Source organism: Sparus aurata, chromosome 19, assembly GCF_900880675.1.
Source record: "Sparus aurata chromosome 19, fSpaAur1.1, whole genome shotgun sequence".
NCBI classification, from domain to species: Eukaryota; Metazoa; Chordata; class Actinopteri; order Spariformes; family Sparidae; genus Sparus; species Sparus aurata.
In genome coordinates, this window is record NC_044205.1 from 24,118,272 (window position 1) to 24,139,404 (window position 21,133).

The 21,133-nt window shown below is 41.9% G+C and overlaps 1 protein-coding gene across 3 annotated transcripts in view; it reads left to right on the top strand.

The window, feature by feature from the left end:
- The window catches only part of cnksr2a (connector enhancer of kinase suppressor of Ras 2a), a 76,642-nt gene that overhangs the window by 958 nt on the left and 54,551 nt on the right, over positions 1–21,133 (top strand). For all 3 annotated transcript variants that reach the window (XM_030397799.1, XM_030397798.1, XM_030397800.1), the window contains exons 2-3: positions 15,504–15,667; positions 16,922–17,124. In XM_030397799.1, the coding sequence (XP_030253659.1) occupies positions 15,504–15,667; positions 16,922–17,124 (367 nt within the window). The remainder of the gene's footprint in view (positions 1–15,503; positions 15,668–16,921; positions 17,125–21,133) is intronic.

The following is a 21,133-nucleotide window of genomic DNA, read 5'->3' on the forward strand; positions in this document are numbered from 1 at the left end:
CGGACTACGGGAGTCCAGATTTGATATCACATCCTTGGTCCAAACTGGTACCAAAGAAGTAGTGGCAACGAAGCCTGATTGCCTCAAGTCGCTTGTGTCTTGGCAAAAAACTGCACTTGAACACATCGCAGAGACAGCAGCTGATGACTAATTGGCTCTTATGTTCCGTTTTTTGAAACCAAAATGTTGAAAATGACGAGAAGACGAAGGAAAAACAAGAGAAACTGAGCTAAATGGTTGAAATCCTGGGTGCTACAGCGACTCAAGGCGCTTTTCCTGTCTTTTACTGTTTCTATTCTTCGTCACTGATTGGTTTAGCTGAACCGCCAATCAGAATACTCGCTCAAATGGCCAAAAACTTGCAGACTACAGGGCTGAACAACATATCGTTTCAGCATCAGCGCAGGTTAATTCAAACACAACGTGCATCAGCTTTTTCGCTGCTTGATACCAAACAAAATTGGCACAGTTCTTATTTTTCAGGACTACAAAAATGACATTTTTTTTTCCAATATCTTGAACACATGCAACATCTAGGGCCACGGACGCTCACTGACGGCCCCACCATTGGCCAACTCGGGCCTGATTGCTTTATTTCGTGGTCATTTGTGGTTGTTATTTCGACGTTGTACCGTATTTATTCAAACCATGGATATGTTACATTGCTATGTTTCATAATATGTTGAATCTATACATTTTGTACATTTTATGTTGTGCAAACCCCTTCGCTCATAGTCTGCTAAGGTTTAGGTACAAAAACAACTTGGTTAGGGTTCGGAAAAGATCATGTTTTGGCTTAAAGACCTCAAACACATCTCCTTAAAATATATCCAGCTGTTATTCAGTGGTCTGCTACATGTCACGCCACTTCCATCCTCCACCTCCTCCTCCTCCTTCTCACCCTACAACACTCAGCTCATATACATTTAATCTGAAGAACGTCACTTCAGAAATGCCGGACATCTAACGTATCTATTGTGCACAGAAATGTACAACGCCATCATTTCATTCTGGCTGCCCGGCCGTGATGTTGTGTCTCTCCGTGTTCATTATGCGGGGAGGTAATCAGATTCCAGGGAGGCCGAACCGCGCCGGTGGCTCTCAGAGAGACTCTTGACATCTGAGGACTAACCGGCAGGATTAAGCTCAAATCACTCGTCCTTTTAGCCTGACAATAGTCGTAAAAAGATGTCAAATAATGTCATCTGAAGAGCTGTCAGACTGAGATACTGGGGATTGAGGAGCACTCCAGCGGAGCCTTTTAGAGAAAAGACATCAATTTAAAACACAAAAAAACCCCTGAATGAGTATTTATCTGTAAATGTAATTGAGTTTTGTTTACATGAGCGCTTGTGAGACGTTGCAGCGATCAGACTGGAGATTACAGTCATGCATAATTCAGGAGGCAGGCTGATTAGGTCTGTACCCAGGAGCCTGTGTGAACACTGTGAAACTCTCACACATGAAAAAAAAAAAAGAATCGGCCCTCGCAGATACGTCGAGCTCTCCGGCTTCCACGCTGATGTCTGGCAGAGATTTGTGCTCTATAATGATCCAGCGTCGACGATTATGACGTTCTCTCCTCGCGTCCTGCATTTTTTATTCACCTCTTTCTTTCTAAGCACAGCAAACGTTCGATATGATTTGCTGTCGACGCGTTTCTGACAGTCAGTCTGGTTGGTAACAGCTCGATTTCTGGCTCGACGCGCAGGCCTCCCCAAAAACCACCTGCCAAAGACGGAGAGACGGGTCTATTAATGAGATTTATGATCAGACCTAATTTAGTTGAAATTAACAGCCAGAGTTTTGAGCTGTGATGCCAAATCTATAAGTGCAAGTTGCATTTAAAAGGTAATATATGTGCAGTTCGGCCAAAAGTGAAGGTCAAGAAGAACTTTCCAGTCAATCGTTCAAGTTCGAAACATTATTTTGTGCTTGAGTAAATATCATAATCTTGATTTTGGTGGCAGCTGATGTCCTGACTTTTCCTCTCAGTTTCCCAGCTGTTGGTGTTTTGAATCCCGGCACACCTCACCGTTGAGTTTCGAGCACATTTAATGGATTTTGGAGGCGTAGGGTTAGGGTTAGGGTTAGGGTTAGGGGTTAGGGTTAGGGTTAGGGTTAGGAATCGTAACAATAAAGTTTAACACCACCCAAGATCTCTATTTTTAGTAATAAACCCTCAGTCGCTTACAGGCCAAATAGGTGGTCGTGAAAGTTTATAGTTTTTGGAGGGTTGAGGCTCCAATGGTGAGAGAGAGAAGAGAATCATCCCCTCCTGTGTAAGATTATAGATTCAGAGACATGTTCATTATGACAGTATGTTAACGAGAGTACGATACGACACGTGTGTGGTTGTTTCCGACATCACATCAGCTGTTGAACTCTCCCCTTCGCGGCATTTCTGGCTCCCCACCTGCTCGACTGAAGCTGGAGAGGATGAAGAAATGGTGTTCTGCTGTTGGTTCTCACATTCCTGACATAGTTTGTTGTCGCTGCGCCCTTTAAACTAATTGAGTAAACCACGTCCACCAAAGGACCAAAGCCTACATATTGTTAATATCCAGATGTGATCCCTTGTTTATTTCTGGATTATAACCAATAAAATATGGTAAACAACAAATTCCCCAAAGAAATTATCGTCTCATTTAGCGCTAAAATTGTAATAAAGAAGGGGTTTAACTAATTAACGATTTTGGAAGGATATTTAACTGGTTTCAAAAGGTTCAGCCGTTTCTAACCAGTTGTTTTTAGCGGTAAAAACCCTTCTGAATGACCTTAAATCATAGCGCCCCCATCAGGCCAGTCGGGCTACTGCCACCTACTACTGGTGGAAGAAATACTCAAATAATTGACTCAAGTCAAAGAAGCAATACCAAAGGAATTATTACAATTGAAGGTCATGCATTGAAATTGTGCTACCAGTATTAGCAACAAAAGGTCCCTAAATTATTAATTGAAAGTACTCACAGTGGAGAATGGATGCTTAACTTATACCACTAGTTAATTATCACAGTATGTCACAGTAAGTTTGGTTGATACATTTCTTATTTTCGCAACAATCCAAAGTCCAAAATGCAAGCGACAAAAGTGACAGTAACAGGCAGGAGCCAATCCAAAAAGACCCAAAGAGAAATGAGAAACAAACGAAAGAAGTACAAACCAGAAGCTCGAGGAACACAATGGCAGAAAACAGGAGGAGTGACGGAGAGACACTGGGAACAAAATACCCGGGTGGGGAGGAGGACAGGAAGTAGAAATTAAAACACGACATGAGAGCGAATCTCAAAATGAGACAGGAAATAACTAAACCGAAAAAAACCCCAAATGATAAAAATGTAACTCCATCCTTGCAGCGTATCAACAACAGACGCTCAGAAACTTCCTCCTTTGCTGCTGTAATAACCACTGCGGCCACTAGAGGTCGCCGCCTAAGACGACACAGTCACAGTCGACCTATGTGATCATTTTTCTGATACAGACGGCCTGGATCATAAAAATAACAAGTAACCACAGCTCTTAAATAATTAAAGTGAAGAGAAAATCACTTCAGTTTTTCTCTGTAATGTTGTGAAGTATATAATTGTACATTTCTGTATTTTAAAGAGAAGTTTATAACTCTTAATTTCCGCCCACCTGAAGGTAAGAAACACTAAGACGTCGTGAGCAAAGATGGATGATTTCATATTCAGAAGCTCTAATAAGGTTTGTCGTGTCGTAAATACTTTTTCTCTGAATGTGTCTCACGATCATCTTTGTCTTCAGCAGAAACTAAAAAAAAACGTCTCATCTTTGTGTTTATTGTATTTCACTTTCAACCACTACCAACTAATAAATGACACGTTTTTTTGCCCTTTAACACAATCACTGACATTTGTTCCCATGCCGGATCGTGGTGCCAAAGATGCATCACCGCTCCGTGTTTCATCGACCCGTCCCCTCCCTCCCTCCGGATAAAAACTGAGAAACATGACTAACAAACACTGATATTAGCGATCGTTGTTATTCATTCCGTCTCTTCAGCGCATAAAAAGCAGGTCAGGGAATTTTTTTATTGACTCACACGGAGATCGTGACAGAGATATTATTTACATGATGCGCTGTGTCGGCCTCTCGGAGCCTCATCGTTGGACGGGGTTCTGGCCCGGTGTGCATATGGCGTGTGTGTTTACGTGTGCCCCTTGTGTGCGTGTGTCTATGTGGTGTGTGTAGTCGGTGTGTGTGTGTGTGTGTGTGGGTGGATGGTGACTTGTTCGTCTCAGACCGTCTGTGCAGAACAGCTGACAGACACACACACACACACACACACACACACTCCGGCTCTGAACAGAAGGCTCCACCCGGGCCCTCGGACATTTGCGCTCTCACACACACACACACACACACACACACACTCGCAGAAAAACACACATTCATACACACACACAACAAACATGGCATGCCTTAGTGTGGTATTCCGTTCACGCTGGGTCTCTTGGGCGTGCCGGTGGCAACAGAGGGAAACATGATATACTGTATTTCTGTGTGTGTGTGTGTGTGTGTGTGTACATTAACATATACACATCACATATGCCCTCAGGCGTATTCGAGGCCAAAAGGTCTGAGCTCTGTTGACTTGGCGACAGCGTTGCGCTGGCACGTCCGAGGCTAAAACAACACGGGAGTGGTGCACTTCAATGGTAATGTGAGAACTTACCGCGCGTCGCTGGGAGTAATGATGTGAATGCTGCAGCGCTTCCCTTCTTGTCACATTTCCACTCGGAAAAGGGCATAATTTTACCTCATTTCCCTTGCATGGAATTGATTGCCAGGCTGGAAAATCAGCAGTGAAAATTGGCGCGGCGGCGGCATGGGAGCACATCTGATGACACCACTTGCCACAAGAGAGAAAGCTGCCGGGGTGATAGTCACAGCCTTTAGGATCAGAGGATTTTGGGGGGCTTGATCTGTTTAGACTCCTTCCTTTTGGCTCATGAATGTTAAGTTTACTCTAAACATTCTCCAGTTTGCATCAGAAATGTCAGATTTGTGCGCGCTGAGCGAACAAGTGTTGTGCATGGGGAATTAGGTTCGGTCATTCGGAGGCCGAAGAGGCCTGTAAAAGTCACTCCGGCGTGACACAGCGCTGGCTTAAGGCATTTACATACTGCAGTGATGAAGCTCAGCGTTTTTTAAATGCATCAGTTAATGTCCAACACGACACTTTTATATAACGGGAAGAATTATTAGAGTCGAGGTAAGAGGCTTAAAAAAGCGTCTTATTATAGACAAGTGGATTCAATTATGCTATTAAAGTTCCCGTGAAGTCAAAATTATGTTTAAATGTTTTTATCACTCCATATTTCACCTACACGGGAGGTTCAGGCACAAAAAAAAACATTTTGTGGATATTCTCATTGGTGTTTAGAGTTTGTAACTTCCTGGAAAAAGATTAAAATGTTGATGACTCATCCTGCACTCGTAGGCGTGTATTCATGTTTCATCCAATAAAAGCTCTCCTAACTTTTATGATGCTGAGATGAATGCGTAAAAAGACGTAATTTGTAACTTGATGTAGCGGAACCAGCAGCAAGTTATTTCTGGATTTCACCTCAATGTCCTCGTTGTTTTGCTGCACAGTTAGCTTAACTTGTTGCTAAAGCAACTGCTAACTGCTGCTAACTAGTAGCTTCCTATTGAAAAGCTCAGAGAAATTACGACAGAGGCCAGTTAAAGTATCCAGATGATTTATAGAATTTCTGATGGACGAACAGTGGTAGCTTTGTTGCTAAACGTAAGTGCTAACTGCTGCTAAATGTAGCTGCGGTTAGCCACTTTGCTAGCAGCAGCTCAATAAACACTTCCGAAATGTATGCATCCTCAGAAAACAATGATTGATGGTAGTGACAGTACCAGGCTGATTTATGGAGTGTCCTGATGACAAATACAAGTAGCTTTGATACTGTAGTTTTTACCACAATACAAGATGTTTTATACATGGATCATCAACTCGTGAGGATGCTAATGTTTTGCCTGGCACCTGTTAGCTTTAGCCTCAGTCTTCTAGCACAATGTAGCCAGCAAGGTTTTGTTTTTAAACAAGTCAACTTGAATACTTTAAACGTCAGCCGCATACAGCGTTTTCAATCAAGGGTGCATTGAAGAAACATTTAGAGTCATGTTTCTGGCTGCTTGATGACCTTCAGACCTTTATTCACTCTGTTTTAGCTCAGTGTTTGGTCTCCACCAACTGCAGATGGAAATATCTTGCTCTTCAGTTGCCAAATTCTCCATTCAACTTGTTGCTATCTGAGACCGTCTGCTGTCTTGTTTGTGCAAAAAGCTGCCTGCTGTAGTCGCACAAAAGGTAATTTAAAGAACAATGAGAATAAAACAAAACAGTATAATTGTGACCCAAAACAATTAGCTTAAAGTAGTAGACAGGAACTGTTCATCATGTTCACGTCACAAAAAACGCTCAATGTTTGTTGTTTTCATTTAAAGAAACTGAGAAATACTAATGTTTTTGCCATTTTAGGGTTAAAAAAACATGCTTTTTCCATCTGTCATTTTAGCCCTTTTAAAATTAGCCACATCCATTTTAACTGGTCTTTAATATTTTACAATCAGATCCATTAAAGGGTTTGTGTGTCCATGGCTTTGGTAGAAATGTAACGTACATTTTTCCAGTTAAACACCAGGCGGGAGCAGAGATTTACAGGCACCAGGGTTTAATCTTTCCTGACATAAATTGAATTTTTTATGACTAATTCAGGTATCCGAACTTCCAAGAAGAAAGCTCAGTTGCACACTTATTTGCAGTCCCTGGTGCAACATTTCTTCTAACTATGTTTTTGTTTTTAGCCCTGTCTATTTATGTCAGAATGAGACTGACAGGGAGAGGAAAGAAATATAGACGGCCTTTTAGTTTAGAAGTCGGGGAACACTTACAGTTCACATCTCTGTAACGAAAATACAGATAAAAAGCTCATAACTGTTATTAATGTAGGAAATAGTTTTCTGTTTTATTCGTCCCATGCAAAATCCTCTCAGACGACGCTGGGATTTACACCAGCGACCTACCGGCAATAAACTCGCTTCTGATAACCGCCGGGCTTTCAAACAGTCTGCATTTACAAATCCCAGGAACACGGCGAACGTCTCCTCTAACTTTTTTTATTGTTACCAAAAGCTGCACAGTTCTTGGAACAGATGACACATAACTCGACCGGGAGTGCTGGATCTTTTATAGGACTCTCAAACATCCCAGTAGTCACCGCAAAAAATCTAGTTTTATTAGACGTGTGTGTGTGACAGAGAGAAAGAGGGTGTTTGTGGGAGTTTGGCTCGCCTGCTGTTGTGAAAAGTGTGCCTCTGTGGGAGTTAAGTGTGTGAGTCAGCCATGAATCACACTTCTTTTCTGTATCGGTCGAACACATGCGCAACACACAAGCTCTCCATCGCACACGAGCACATACTGTACACGGAGCTATGAGTGCGTGATTATACAGATTAGACACCATTGTACAGCAAACCCACGCAGGCATTTACACCGAGCATGTGACAGTCAATTTATAGAAAGGAAACGTGAGCAGGTACATTTTAGCATTTTTATTGGATATGCAGAATACTGAATACAAAACAGGGGCGCCTGTTCCCGAGATGGCGCTCCTGCAGTTGCCACAGGGTAGCTGCTAGCAGTAGGAGTATAATTACAAAAAAAAAAAAAAAGAATTATAATTTGTTTGAAAAGAAAAAACACTGTGAGCAGTTTTTGTGTGGAAATCGGGTTGCAAGCGAGGAGAGGAGCTTTAAAAGTTACTCAAAGGTAATTGAAAAACAGTTTTGAAGAACAGCTAGAAGTAACAGATAAATTGTTGAAAAGGTTAGCATATTCAAGTAGTGTAGGTAGGCTAAAGGGGAACAGTTTGCTAAAATTAATTAGTAATCCTAGTTAGCTAAAAGATAAATGGTTGAAGCTGAAGGCTAGTTAGCTGATTAGCAGATAAACTGTTTAAATAATTAGCTAAAAGTAGTTGTTAACGATTAATACTAAGCTGAGAACAGTCAATAAATGGAAGTTAGCTAAAAAATAAACTGTTGAAATTGTTGGCTAGTTAATTCAAGTTATAGATAAACAGTTTAAATAGTTTAAAGTAATGAATAAACTGTTAGCATAATGTAATCGATAAATGCTAGTTAGCTTAAAGATAAACTGTTGAAACTTAATGCTGGGTGCTATTTAATAGATAATTAGTGCTGTGTTCCGATATCCATACTTCCATGAGTACACTTAAACGTAGTACACTATCCGCACTTACTAAGTACGCACATTTCAGCAGGTGAGTGTTGTTCCAAATCTAATACTCCGTGGTGCCCTTACCGGAAATTACGATCCCGACAGCCGCCGCGGATCGTCACCCGCCAAAAAAATCCCGCTTTGAACGGTGAATATAAGACATCTACGGCTTTACTATTTAACAATAACAATCCTACAATCTTGCAATATGGCTCCGCTGCAGGCGCTGTTGTCTCTGTAGCTATTTTAAAAAAAAAATCCAAGCTGAGCGCCTCTGCCTGGCTCCACTTCTTCCGCTACGTAGACAAGATGGCGGCCGTTGAGTGCATAAAGTGTACATCGTTGCACACTCAACATTTTTACCGTTATGAGGGCAACATCCGGGTCCTTTAAGTACACTTCTTTTCGCCGCGATCGATATCGGAACACCCTAAGTACTCAAACTAAGTATCGTAAGTACGGGAAGTATGGACATTGGAACAAGGCACTGGATATTAGGCTAATGGATAAAAGTTCCCTAGTAGATAAATGGTAATGGATGAAATTAAGGCTAGTTTGCTAATTAATGGTTAATGGTTGATAGTTAGCTAAAAGCTAAACAGATGACACAGTAGGCTAGTTAGCTAAGTGATTGATAAACTAAAATGCTAGCTAAGAGTGATGGATTCACTTAATTCATTTAATAGTAATAGTTAGCTAAAAGTAAAACAGTTTAAACTATGTGCTAGTTAGCCATACAGTAAGTAAAGGATAAACAAAATAGCTTGCTACAAGTAACGGATAAAGTAGCCTAATAGTTAGAAGATAAACAGTTCGTACTGTTAAAAGTACCGGTATTAGATTTACAGTTCAAATAGGTATTTCAAAGTAGTGGATAAATGTTTTAAATAATTATAAGCTAGAAATGAAACAGCTGAACATTGGTTGATAGCTAATTAATAGTTGGAAACATTAATTAAATGTAATTAATAGCCTCAAATGCTAGTTAGCTTAAAGATAAATGGCTGGGATAGCTAAAAGTGACAAGCAGTGGTAGTTAGATAAGGTAAATGTTTGAAATAGTTAGCTAACAGTGATGGATAAGTGGTGGTACAGGTCCTCTAACGGGGCTGTGCAGGATTATTTTTAGAAAAGCTTTGGATCCTCTGCAGAAGAGGAGTGAATGCAGCACCGCAGTCATTACACTGTACATGTATATGAAGTGTATAGCACTGTTGGAGTTTGTCTTTCAGTCTGCGGGGGTGTGTGTGCGCGCCTCACTGATGTCACTTACAATTTGACTCATCAGTATTCAGGGCATTCACGCTCTCCCTCACTGCCAGTGATAAGCGGCGCTGATTATCAGTGAACTTTCGCTGCACAGCGTTCATCTCCCCCCTTCTGCTTCTGTGCCTCCCGCTCTCTCTCGGCAATAGTAACACTTTGCCCGCGAGAGCCAACATTGTTTTAATCGGCTTCGCGTCTATAAGAAAAAAAAATCCGCTGCTATTAACGCTCATTAAAAGAACGCACGTTTTCCCTCTTGGAGGGAGCGGCGGGTAAAAATAGCGATGACGCGATGTAAAAATACGCTGCGCTCGGTGGAAATTGCACCCGTATGTGACAGCCGAATGTCTTACTCCAAAACCGTGAGCGATATCTGCCGCTGTAGCCGCCCCCGACTCTTCTAAGAAGGCTCCCGGCGATGAAATTTTGTAACCAGGCTGCTGGGACTTGATCCCATTCAGCCATGAGAGCTTTTAGAGGGAGGTCGGCCATTGATGCTGGGTGATAAAGCCCACAATTGGTGTTAGATTGGGGTGGAAGTCAGGGCTCTCTGCACAGGCCTGTCATTTCTTTAAGCATGTGATCCTCTGTCATGTTGTTATTATTCCCTACCGACATACAATCCAACAATCCTCTCGTCGAAGACCTGAGATCCGTCCGTGTCCCCAAGAGACCTCCTCCTGACGTAAAAACCGGAATCCACACAAATCACATCCGAGCGTGTTGATGTCCTTTTATTCTTATCAAGTCCTTTCATGCCTGTCAGTGGAAGCTGTGAGCCGAGATATCGCTCATCGACTTGAAGTGTTCTGGGGTCCAGATAGTGGAATCAATTTGTTTGGTTTCCCCTCCGTCATCAGATAATGGTTAAAAAGACGACGCCTCCTCTTTAGAATTGAGCACTAGTATTTAATTTAGACTTGTTTATTTAAGTTTTAGATGATTAATTGATGTGTTTTTAAAAAAAAATTGTTATGCACGTCTTGTTTTTCCACGCTGGATTTATGGCATTTTGTAGCCGAACGCTTCATTTAGACTTCAGACGTAGCGGCTGAGGGAGGGGAGGAAGCAACGCGAGGGTGCAGAAAGCGACAAATGCTGTTTGCACGTCGGGAGATGGAATCTGTGTGTGTGTGTGTGTGTGTGTGTGTGAGCGTGTTTTAAATAGTTCGAATGCAATTTAGCAGCTGGCTCATGAGGTTCCTTTGCCTCCGCACTCTTCCCATCCTGTGTTTTTTTTCTTCTTCTTCTTCTCCCCATCTTTGTTGGTGTGGTTATGATAGATGAGTGTATTATAACGCTGGGACTTGAAGCAGGGGAAATCAATGCCCATTCCTCAGAGGTGTGTGTGTGTGTGTGTGTGTGTGTGTGTGTGTGTGCTTGGAGAGTGTGTGTTTGCCAGTTGGCTGTTTGTTAAGAGGTTAGAAGCTGGATACATTCATTGTTTTGGGAGCCAGGGGCTGCAGCTGAGCAGCTCCGTCTTGATCTGCTTTCCTTTGACTCAGCAAACCCGGCCAGGCCAGACAGCGCACACACACACACACACACACACACACACACACGCACGCACATTAACAATGCACGCACCCACCCACTTGTACGCTCACACACTCAGATCTAGAGAGACCGTCCCACTCACAACACAGACGTTACACAATCCAGCAGAGGCTGAAGTCGTACCTGGGCGGCTGCCTGATTGCCCATCCATTACCTCCTTCATTCCAGTCTCTTGACTCCTGTTTCAGGTAACAGAGTTTGTATTAGGTCCTTTGGAGAGTAGATTTTACACTAATCTTTCATGCTGAGTTCTGCTGTGGTGGACTGTGACCCGCACATTTGTGCCGTTTACCAGCAGCGAGCTGTCAGGACAGTGTCAAGATGAAGCCAACGTACCTTATAAAGAGGGACTTCAGTTCAGGGATCGTGAACGGAGAGGGATTTTTTTTATCTCGTTTTAATCGTGCCATGATTCACACACATGTTGGTCAATATAAAAGATTTTGCAAGTCAAGAAAGTCACAGTTTGACGTAGTTAAAGTAAATTATCATGTTGTTTTGTGTCAAACTGTCATTGAACGACATCATCTCTCTAAATACACGTCGCCAACACCAACATGGCCGCCAACATGACACGGAAAAGGTACTAAAAAAGATTAAGATCACAATAAAACTGATCATATTGACGACTAAAGTTATGTGAAAGTGTTGTTTGTCAGGTTTGGGAGCAGCTCTACAAGGTTTATTCGACAGGTTTTGACGACCGTTCAACGAGACGACGTCAGCAACACGACTGTTGGCTGTTTCGTCTTCATAATTTTGTATTTTCACTTACATTTTGTTAGTTTTTGACTTGGACGTTTATCATTTAAATTGACAAACATCACATGTATGAGTCATGAAAGATTATTTGTCTCTCTCCGTTCACTACCATACAACGTTTTTCCGTCCCATGCGGTCGAGACTTCAGCTCTCCATGACAAGCAACGTTTTGTTGTTTACTTTTTACTTTGTCTCCAGAGTAAAGAATAATTAGCATGTGTAATCCATCCCAGTGTACTTACATCGTTGTTCAAAGGTAATGCAATGCAGAGCTCCCACTCAGCATGCAATGACAATAAAAAGCTCGACATGTTTACTGCCAGCTAGACAACAAGTTGATTTCCTTGTAAATGGATGAAGTTGGTTGCGTGATTCAGTACAAATTGTTTAACAGAAACCACTGGACCCCCAGTAAAATGGCCAAGCTAAAACTTAGGGACAGTAACTCATGTTGGAGGTGTGAGAAGGAAGTGGGGACTCTTGTACACATGTTATATTATTGTGAAAAAAATGCCAATTTGTGGGAAGGGGTTGTTGCGCTCTTAAATGATCTATTCGGATTACAACTTACCAAGACCCCAGCTCTATGTATTCTGGGTCTGCTGCCAGACAATAACACTTTAACTGGAACACAAAAATTATGGATACGTTTGGCTACTACAACAGGATGTAGAATAACTCTGAGACACTGGAAGTCTTCCACTTTGTGCTGTTTTAAGGAATGAACTGAACAAATGACAAGAATGGCTACATATGAGCGAGTCACTTACAGAGTAATGGGGAGAGAGGATATCTTTAATCAAGTCTGGGGCCCCTTCTTGATGTCAATAGAGGGGTTGTCTGTCTGAATATAAGGCATCGGATCTGATCCAATCCAGTATAGCATTTGAGTGGTAGAATAAGAGGACAAATGTACGGCACATGTTGTTGTTGTTTTTTGTTTTCTTCTATTTCTAATCTTAAAATGGGACAGTGGATGACGTATATATGTCTTATAATTTGTGATGGAGACGCATGTTCTACTGTCTGTTAAAAATATTAATAAAAAAAAAAAAAGTTGATTTCCTTGTGTTGAAAAAATACAGAGCGTGTCCGCCGTATAAACCAGTTTGAAAACGGTGTCGAGAAACACACGATTTTGCAGCTACGTGCTAAAATTCGCAAAAACACACTGGCACGCTCCCCTGAAGTGGTGCTGAGAGCTTTGTTACACTTGTGGGTTGAAGCGCTTTCTGGCCGCGATACAAGTCCAGATATTGTTGATCATCTCTCCCTTTCACACCGTAGGAGAGAGAAAAACAGTCTGTCTTTTCTTTTTTTTCTCCATCCTCTCTATTTACCCTCATTTCATGCAGAAACAGGTCACGGTGTCGAACATTTAGCTCCTAAATGGACGGGAATAAAAATGTTTTCCGCCTTATGTAAAAAAAAAAAAAATATATGCAAAAGGAAAAAAAACGACACCTGAATTCCTCGCGGGCCCTCAGTCGTCTCTCAAAACAATCTGTGTTTTATACTTGTACGCTACCGAGGGTTTTTGAAACGGCGTTGTGCTGAATTCTACATAAACTGCAAACAAGCGGCAACGTCTGGAAAAACACGACACAGCAGCTGCCGGATTATCTGAGACAAACAGGAATAAGTAAAAATGTGTTTTGCATTTTATTTCTGAAAAAAGAAATCTGTCCTCCCTATAGGCTGGGGAAAAATCAGCTGGTGGAAAGTATGGCGAGGGAAGCTGATTAGTTCTTCTGGAGTGCAGCCCGATGCCTATAATTTCGAGTAGGGTCGTTTGCGGTCATCGATCAGTGGACTGAGTGCGTTGAGGAGAGTGTTGGCGGTGGACAGGTCAGGAGGAGTGATGGTGTTGTTGGGATGAAATTCTCCTCCTGTGCCCGGGGTGTATTATTTCTGTCTACCTTATGTGTACTTTCATAGCTGCCATAAAAACAGATATGATTAGAGGCGGTGTAAAGATTAACACCTACCACCAACAGTTTACCTTGATTTAGCGGTGTAATAATGTTTCGGAAGGCTAAAAGAAATCCCTCATGGTACTGAAAGACTCTTAAAAGATATTATGAGATAAAGTTTGCTGATAAATAAGTTTGCTGCAGTTATTTTACTTCTGAAGTCGTTTGTTTTTGTTCTTAAAGCCGCGCCACTTAATATTTCTACATCAGCAATAATTCAAATGACTACACGCAACGTAAAAGGGGTCGTAAGAAAACTGTTTTTAGCTCCGTGGTGAGGCAGCTCTGTTAGCTGTTAGCTCAGCTAGCTAAATGCACCGCAGGGCTTTTTGGCGTTATTGTATGTTGGTCAACAATCAGGCGAAATAGAGAAAATATCAACACATCCGCATACCGAGATGACTGAATAGGTTGATCGCCAAAATGACATCGATGTTCCCAAAGCGACATGACATTTTTTAACTCTGCTGTAAGATAGTTCCGTTAGCTATTAGCTCTGTTAGCCACTTCGCAGGACTCTGCTGCCTGCTGGTTGCTAACATCAAACAAACTCTCTCAGGTCGATTGTCAGTGACTCACAAAAGTTCCTCACTGTTCCTAAAACAACAAAGGTAGTTTTGTTAGCTGTTGGCTTCGCTAGCTGTTAGCTTGGTTAGGCTAACATGCCGCAGGACTTTTTGCCATTATTGTATGTTGTTCAACAATCGGATGAAAAGAAGAAAATATGTCCATGGCCTTTTTTTTTTTTTTTTTTAGCTCTGTTCCAAGGTAGTTCCTGCTACCTGTTAGCTAAGTTAGCAAACTACACGACTCTGCGAACAGCTAACTAGCTCTGTCCTATCGATTCATACACAATTTGTTGTTCAAAATGTAGCGTTAACAGGGAAAAAACACCTTAAATGCCAGTGATAGTTACTGTGATAACAGCACGAAAAGACGCACCCAGTTGTGCTCAGCATGTAGTTTGGTTTGTCATTTAATAAGCAATAGTTACACTATGTAAATACAAAAATTACATACCTGAAGTGTCGCAGAGAGGACCTTTTGCTGTCCTTCACGGGAAAATGGGGTGTCGCTTCTCTCCAGCCCTGATTTAGTTACTTAATGAGACATGAAGTTGGTGGAGACCAAAACCAGAGCTAAAAGAGAGTGAATACTGGACTTATATTCATCCAGTGGACACAAACCAAGTGCCAAATTAATGCTAATGTTGCTCCATAACTGCTGGATATGTAAACAACAGGTTAACTTACAGTAAATGGTGATAGCAGTCCAGTGTGTTCTAAGCTTTTCTCTTCCCTCCCCAGATTGGCAAAAATCGGGAAGTATTAGCAGATTTAAAGTGTTATATTCTTGAAACCTGCCAGTTAAGGAATGAAAAAAGGTGTTTCAAAGTATTTTCTTGATTCAAAATCAGCAGCCAAAGTTTTTTTTCTTGACAGTTGTCCTTCAGCATGTCTTGAAACAGGTTGAAATATGTTTTAACCAAATTATAGACTGAATGACTTATTAAATGTTTGCTGTGAGGTTAAATACAGTGAATGTTGATGATGAAGCATCTACCCAGTGTATTGTACACACAGCCCCTGAAGAAGAAGAACAACGATTTTTCATTCTGAGATTATTTACTGTGAGTAACCTTCATAATATGTGTGTGTTTGCCGCAGGTCTGGACGACTGCTTGCAGCAATACGTGTGTGTGTTTGAGCGCGGAGGTGTGTGCGGCGAGAGGCTGCTGAGGATTAGCCACGCCGAGCTGGAGGAGCTGGGAGTTTCTCGCATCGGGCACCAGGAGCTCATTCTGGAGGCTGTGGACTTACTCTGTGCTCTGGTGAGTGTGTATGTGCATGTGTGTTGCTAGACTCTCATCAGCCGTCGTTACGACTGCAGCAGTTAATGTATTCATGTTCTGCTCCGGTGCACAATATAATAGATATGCAGTAAATTGTCACTTCGATGCATCACATCGTTGCGTCTTATTTCATCCCGGCCTTGTCACAGTCACAAAGCAAGAGAGTAGTTTCAAAATGGCACTTTAAATCTCTCTCCGGGTTGTAATAACAGAAGTATTATGAAAGACACTTCTTAAATTCCTTAAGTGGCCAGCACCATAAAGTTGAAATGACTAAATGGTCTGCGGGGAGACAGAAGAAGAATTATTGGTGGCTGTCAGAGAGTAAACAAACTACACCCCGTCGGATAAAGCGGAGTATTTGCTGAATGTGATTTATCGTATTCCCCCGCTCATAAAACAAAAGCACTTGGTTTGGGATTAAAGATAATTGAATAAAGTCTTAATTGCGTGTAACTCTGGAGAATATAAGAAATGTAAACGAAAGGAAATAAAAGGCCTCGATTGAAATGTAAGAATGCATCTTCTCAAATAGGAAAAAGTTCTTCCTAAGAGGTCGAGTGTAGAAATTTAGGGGCAGAAATGCAATATGATATTCATAGTTATGGTTATTCAGAGTATAATCACCTGAACCTAAAACAGTTGTGCTTTTGTTGTTAGAATGAGTCTTTTATAGCGCCACAGTAAAAATAATGTTTTAAACCCTGATTTGGGGTTCAAATAACTATATTTCCTACGTAACCTCAGTAACAAACAACGAACGGATGAAAGTCCTGTGCTGGTCTCACCTACACATTCACCTAATGTGGACTTTAGCGCTCTTACGACTTTACCTGACTTCCTCCTTTGCTACGGTAATTATTACTACGTCCACTAGAGGTCGCTGCCTAACAAAAAACAGAAGTATTGCTCATAATAAGCTGCTTGCACAGTCGGACCTTATATGGTTGTTTATCTGACTAGAACAAGCTTTCATTTTACCTCAAGATGGATTTAATTATGAATAAATAATGAGGAGTCGAGGTGTTCAAACAGTTTGATGACCTCGTCTCAACCAACCCTGTGACATGATTAATTAACTACACCAGACTCCTTTGCGAAGATCTGATAAACATGTTGACAATTAAGATGCTGTTTAGTATTCATGGTGTTTCACCGTCTGTGGGCTAATCTTTGTTTACGTCTATGTGTGTGTATGTGCGTGTGTGTGTGTGTGTGTGTGCGTGCGTGCAGAACTCAGGTCTGGAGACGGAGAGCGTCCGGACTCTGGCGCACAAACTCGGTGCCTCGGCCAAGAACCTGCAGAACTTCATTTCCGGCCGGCGTCGCAGCAGCCAGTCAGAGAGCAGGTCCTCGCGGCGGCTCCCCAACGACCTGCTGACCTCCGTGGTCGACCTCATCACCGCCGCCAAGAGCCTGCTAGCCTGGCTGGACAGGTAATGCGTTCACCTCTCTGACTCTTTCTCTCAGATGCTCTCTGTTTCTCTGTGTGACTCTCCCGACTGTGACATGTCAAAATACCTTCCGTGAGAAAAGACCGATTACAGGAAGAAATAATAGAGAAATCATCCGCTGTGTTCAGTAACGAGGGACAGAAAGACCTCCCGTTTTCTGACACAGAGTTATTTTGGTCACATCAGAACAGACTGACTGAGCTCCTTCTTGTTTTTATATTTTAAACGGTTTATTAACAAGTGAAACCAGATATAAACCGTTGGTAGCTTCTTTAAAATGAGCTGAATTAGATGTATTAGTCTTAACATGTATATTTGATCATATATAAATATAACTGCCGACACATTTTTTATCATGTATGTGTCAGAATAATTACAGTCAATCAATGAATTATAAATACTTGTACATGTATATTAGTCAATCGACAGAAGTGAATATGAATGGTGAAATGTTTTGGCAACAAGATACGATAGATAAGGCTTCATTCACAAAGACAGACATCTATAGATGAATAAAGAAAAGTTATAACTAGTTCGAAGTGTATACAAACAAAAGATATAAAGAGAAATAGAGAAAAGAAACTGTACAAAAGCAATTAAACCTCAAAACGAACTCAATAGTGAAGTACTGTCTGAAGTAAACTGACAGAATGACATCGTTCAAGTCTTTTTTGTCAGTAAAAACACCTAAAATGATAGACATAAGTAGGCTTCCATTAAATAAGAGCGGTTGCATCACAATCAGTGTGTTAACAGGAAGGATGTCACACCTGAGAGCGAGTCTATCTCTGCAGAATGTGTGATTGACAGGTGACAGGAGGGGAAGAGCGAGGACAGACTGTCACTTAGTCAGTCGACTGTCGGTGGCATCTTTCTCTCGGTATAAGTATAAAGTGCTAAAATGGGCTTGCCAAATGTGCCTGGCTGTGAATATACCCAAGTGAAGTATATGTGTGGGAAACACTGCTGCTTACAATAAGTTCTGTTTAGAAAAACTCCACCATCACGCTTGAATTATTGTTTTTCCACGATGTTTCTTTGTTGTGTACATTTGATTCATCTCACACACATGTTTGATGCATTTATATCCAATTCAACAACTTAACTAACGTCAGTTCAGAGGACGAATCTACCTGTGGGTGCACAGAGTGAAGAAAATGAAAGCAGTTACTCTCTGGTTTCTTTTATTTATTGAACATAAGAGGGAAAAAAATACACAATAGATCAAAAGAACGAAAGAGAATACATTCAGTAGATAAAGACTGGTAAGTTAAAAAACAATAACTTCAGACGGAAAGTTTTATAAACCTGAAATAAAGCTACGAAACTTGAAACAACAGACGCTTTAAAAAGTTTAAGAGGTTAAGTCTGAGTAAAGTTAGACTTGGCCCCTTCTGCCTCCTCTCTCAATGTTTTAAAACATTTAACGCTTCAGGAGAAGAGAAAGATCAACTTTAGTGCACCTCAGATAAAATGTGCAGGAGGAGCTGAAAAAAAGGGGCTTGAAACATAAAACATGAAGACAAACAAGAGTTTAGCCCAAACTAGCAGTCAGACCGAGATGCCGCCGTAGTTTAGATTACAAAAATGGCAGGATAGCAACAAAAGTACAGAAGAAAAGCACTTCAGACGCATCAGACAGGTGAGACTGATCCATCACCTGTAGAAGTTTTCTTTTCTAGTCTTCTCCATTTGCACAACTAAAGCTCCAATCTGCGAAACGTTCTCTCCGCCGCAGCCATCGCTCGTCGACATCTTTTCAGAAATCTCTGCTTTTTTTTTTTTCCAACGGGATAATGTCAATGTTTCGCCGCCTCTCGCTCTCTTGTCCTCCCTGTCGCTTCACTTATTCATGACTCGACTCGATCTCCCGCACACGACACAAACACACATCACAAGACGCAACCGAAGGTCTCTGACATCCGCGTCTTTGAAAATGCCGGCCACCCACATCTGTCCCGAGGCCATCCAGACACGCCGAAGCATATAGAGCTCAGACCCGTGGAGAACGCCCACGCGCTCGCACAAACACACACTGGCAGACACACGCCCACGTCCGCACGCACTGACACACACACACACTTATGCAAAGCACGTTCGCCCACGCGCGGTGATGCAACTGTAAATGGCAAAGCGACATTGAGAAAGGGATAGACTCAGCAGAGCCGGGCGCTTCACGCTCTCTTATATTCTCCGTCTCCGGGACATAACTCGGCGTTGAGGCATTGTCAAACAGTCCCTTTCATGCCTTTATCCCGCACAGCCGATGTGAAAGAAAGAGCCATTTTCCAGCTGTGTGAGGCCACGCTGATAAATTTGACATGCATATGATCCCAGTAGAGCTTTTATTTCAGGGAAATATCATCGCCTGAAATTGATTTCCACTGAATAACAAATGAGCGCGTAAAACAGGCTGCGTGGTGGGTGATGTGTTGAATTCATTAGTAGACCCTAATGATGTGGAAAAGGTTACGTTTCCCGTGCGGTGTTTGGATACGCTCTGTCTTGCACTCGTACCCGCCAGATGACTCCTTCCCTAAAAGCTTTCCAAATTAGCGTGAATCGTGTTAAAAACTGAACTTTCATCTCTCCCCTGATTGTGAGTTATTAGACCTCTCGGGGACGGAGGAGAAGCGCAACATCAGTTCAGCGCTCAGGCAGCAAATGTAAAGAACTTTGTAGTTTCCTCTGTAAACGACTTGTGAAGTCAACTCTGCAACCTTTTCAAGCGTGGGTTCGACACGGATCATCTTTTTTTCCCCTGCCTCCGACAACACTTTTCCCTTTGTCTGAGGCGACAAACACCATTTTTATCACACTGACAACACGGCGCAGCAGCCGAGCTATTCCCCTTTGAATCTGTCAGAGGGAAAAAAAAGGGAAATTATTATCCAACGGTAACTGAAATTTGCAGTATTTCTCCCTCTTTGAACTCCTCATTTCCTCTTTATATGCACATTTGGAAACACCTTACCCATGAATTAATAACACGGCCTCAGAGACCACAGTTTATGTGATGTATTTTGCTGATAGCCCAGAAATGCAGCGGCGGGTCTTTCCTTCTGTTGTATCTCTATTTTTAACCAAAGGAGTGAATGAGTAGACGTTTACCTCCGAGACCACTTGTTGCTGGTCTACAGCTGCCTCTGGCACTTAGTTTTTTGTGTAGCCATGCCCTTAAGCAAACCCCTCCGTCTCGATGATTTTACTCTAAATGGAAACATCATTGACAAAATAAACATCATGCTGAGTTGAGGAAGACTTTAATCTACAAATTGAGACTGTGAACTCATCTTTACTAACTGTACTGTGTTGATAAAGCGATTAAGAAGTAGGGTCATTTTCTCATAAGCTTACGTACATTCGGATCTTTTTGCAACCAGCGGATCTTTTGTCTCACAACAGTGCGTCACAATATTATGGAAAGGATCCCTCCAGAGACAGATCTTTGTTTCTTTGTTTTTGTTCTGTTGTGTCGCTCTGTTCAAATCCACCAGACTCCATTGACAAAAACAGCAATTTAACCTCGCAGAGCATTTTGCCGTCTACCACGTCCTCAATCTGTTCGTTCGCTTGAGTGATCGTGTGACGTCGGTGTTCCTCAAGAAAGTCGAAGTCAGGCTGAATCTAAAAATATCTGTATCACGTCTGTGTCGTCACGTTTGACTGAGTTATAACTCGGAGAAGTTGTTGGCGCCTTAAACTTCCTTAATTGCCGCAATTTGGGTATGAGCTTGAAAAAAAAAAGTGTTTTATGAGCGTTGTTTGAGTGTTTGAGCCTGACGGTTAGCAAACAGTCTGTGTAGCCTTAGGTGCTGCGTATATATAGCACACAGCCTCAATACTGATGACCCAAATCACACACACACCACAGATACATCATTCACTAGAGGCTGTGGCCGGATTTTAATCTGGGTCTTTAGAACAATGAAGCAAAGTAATGAGTGTGTGTGTGTGTGTGTTATTATAATGACTTTGCTGTATGTCAGCG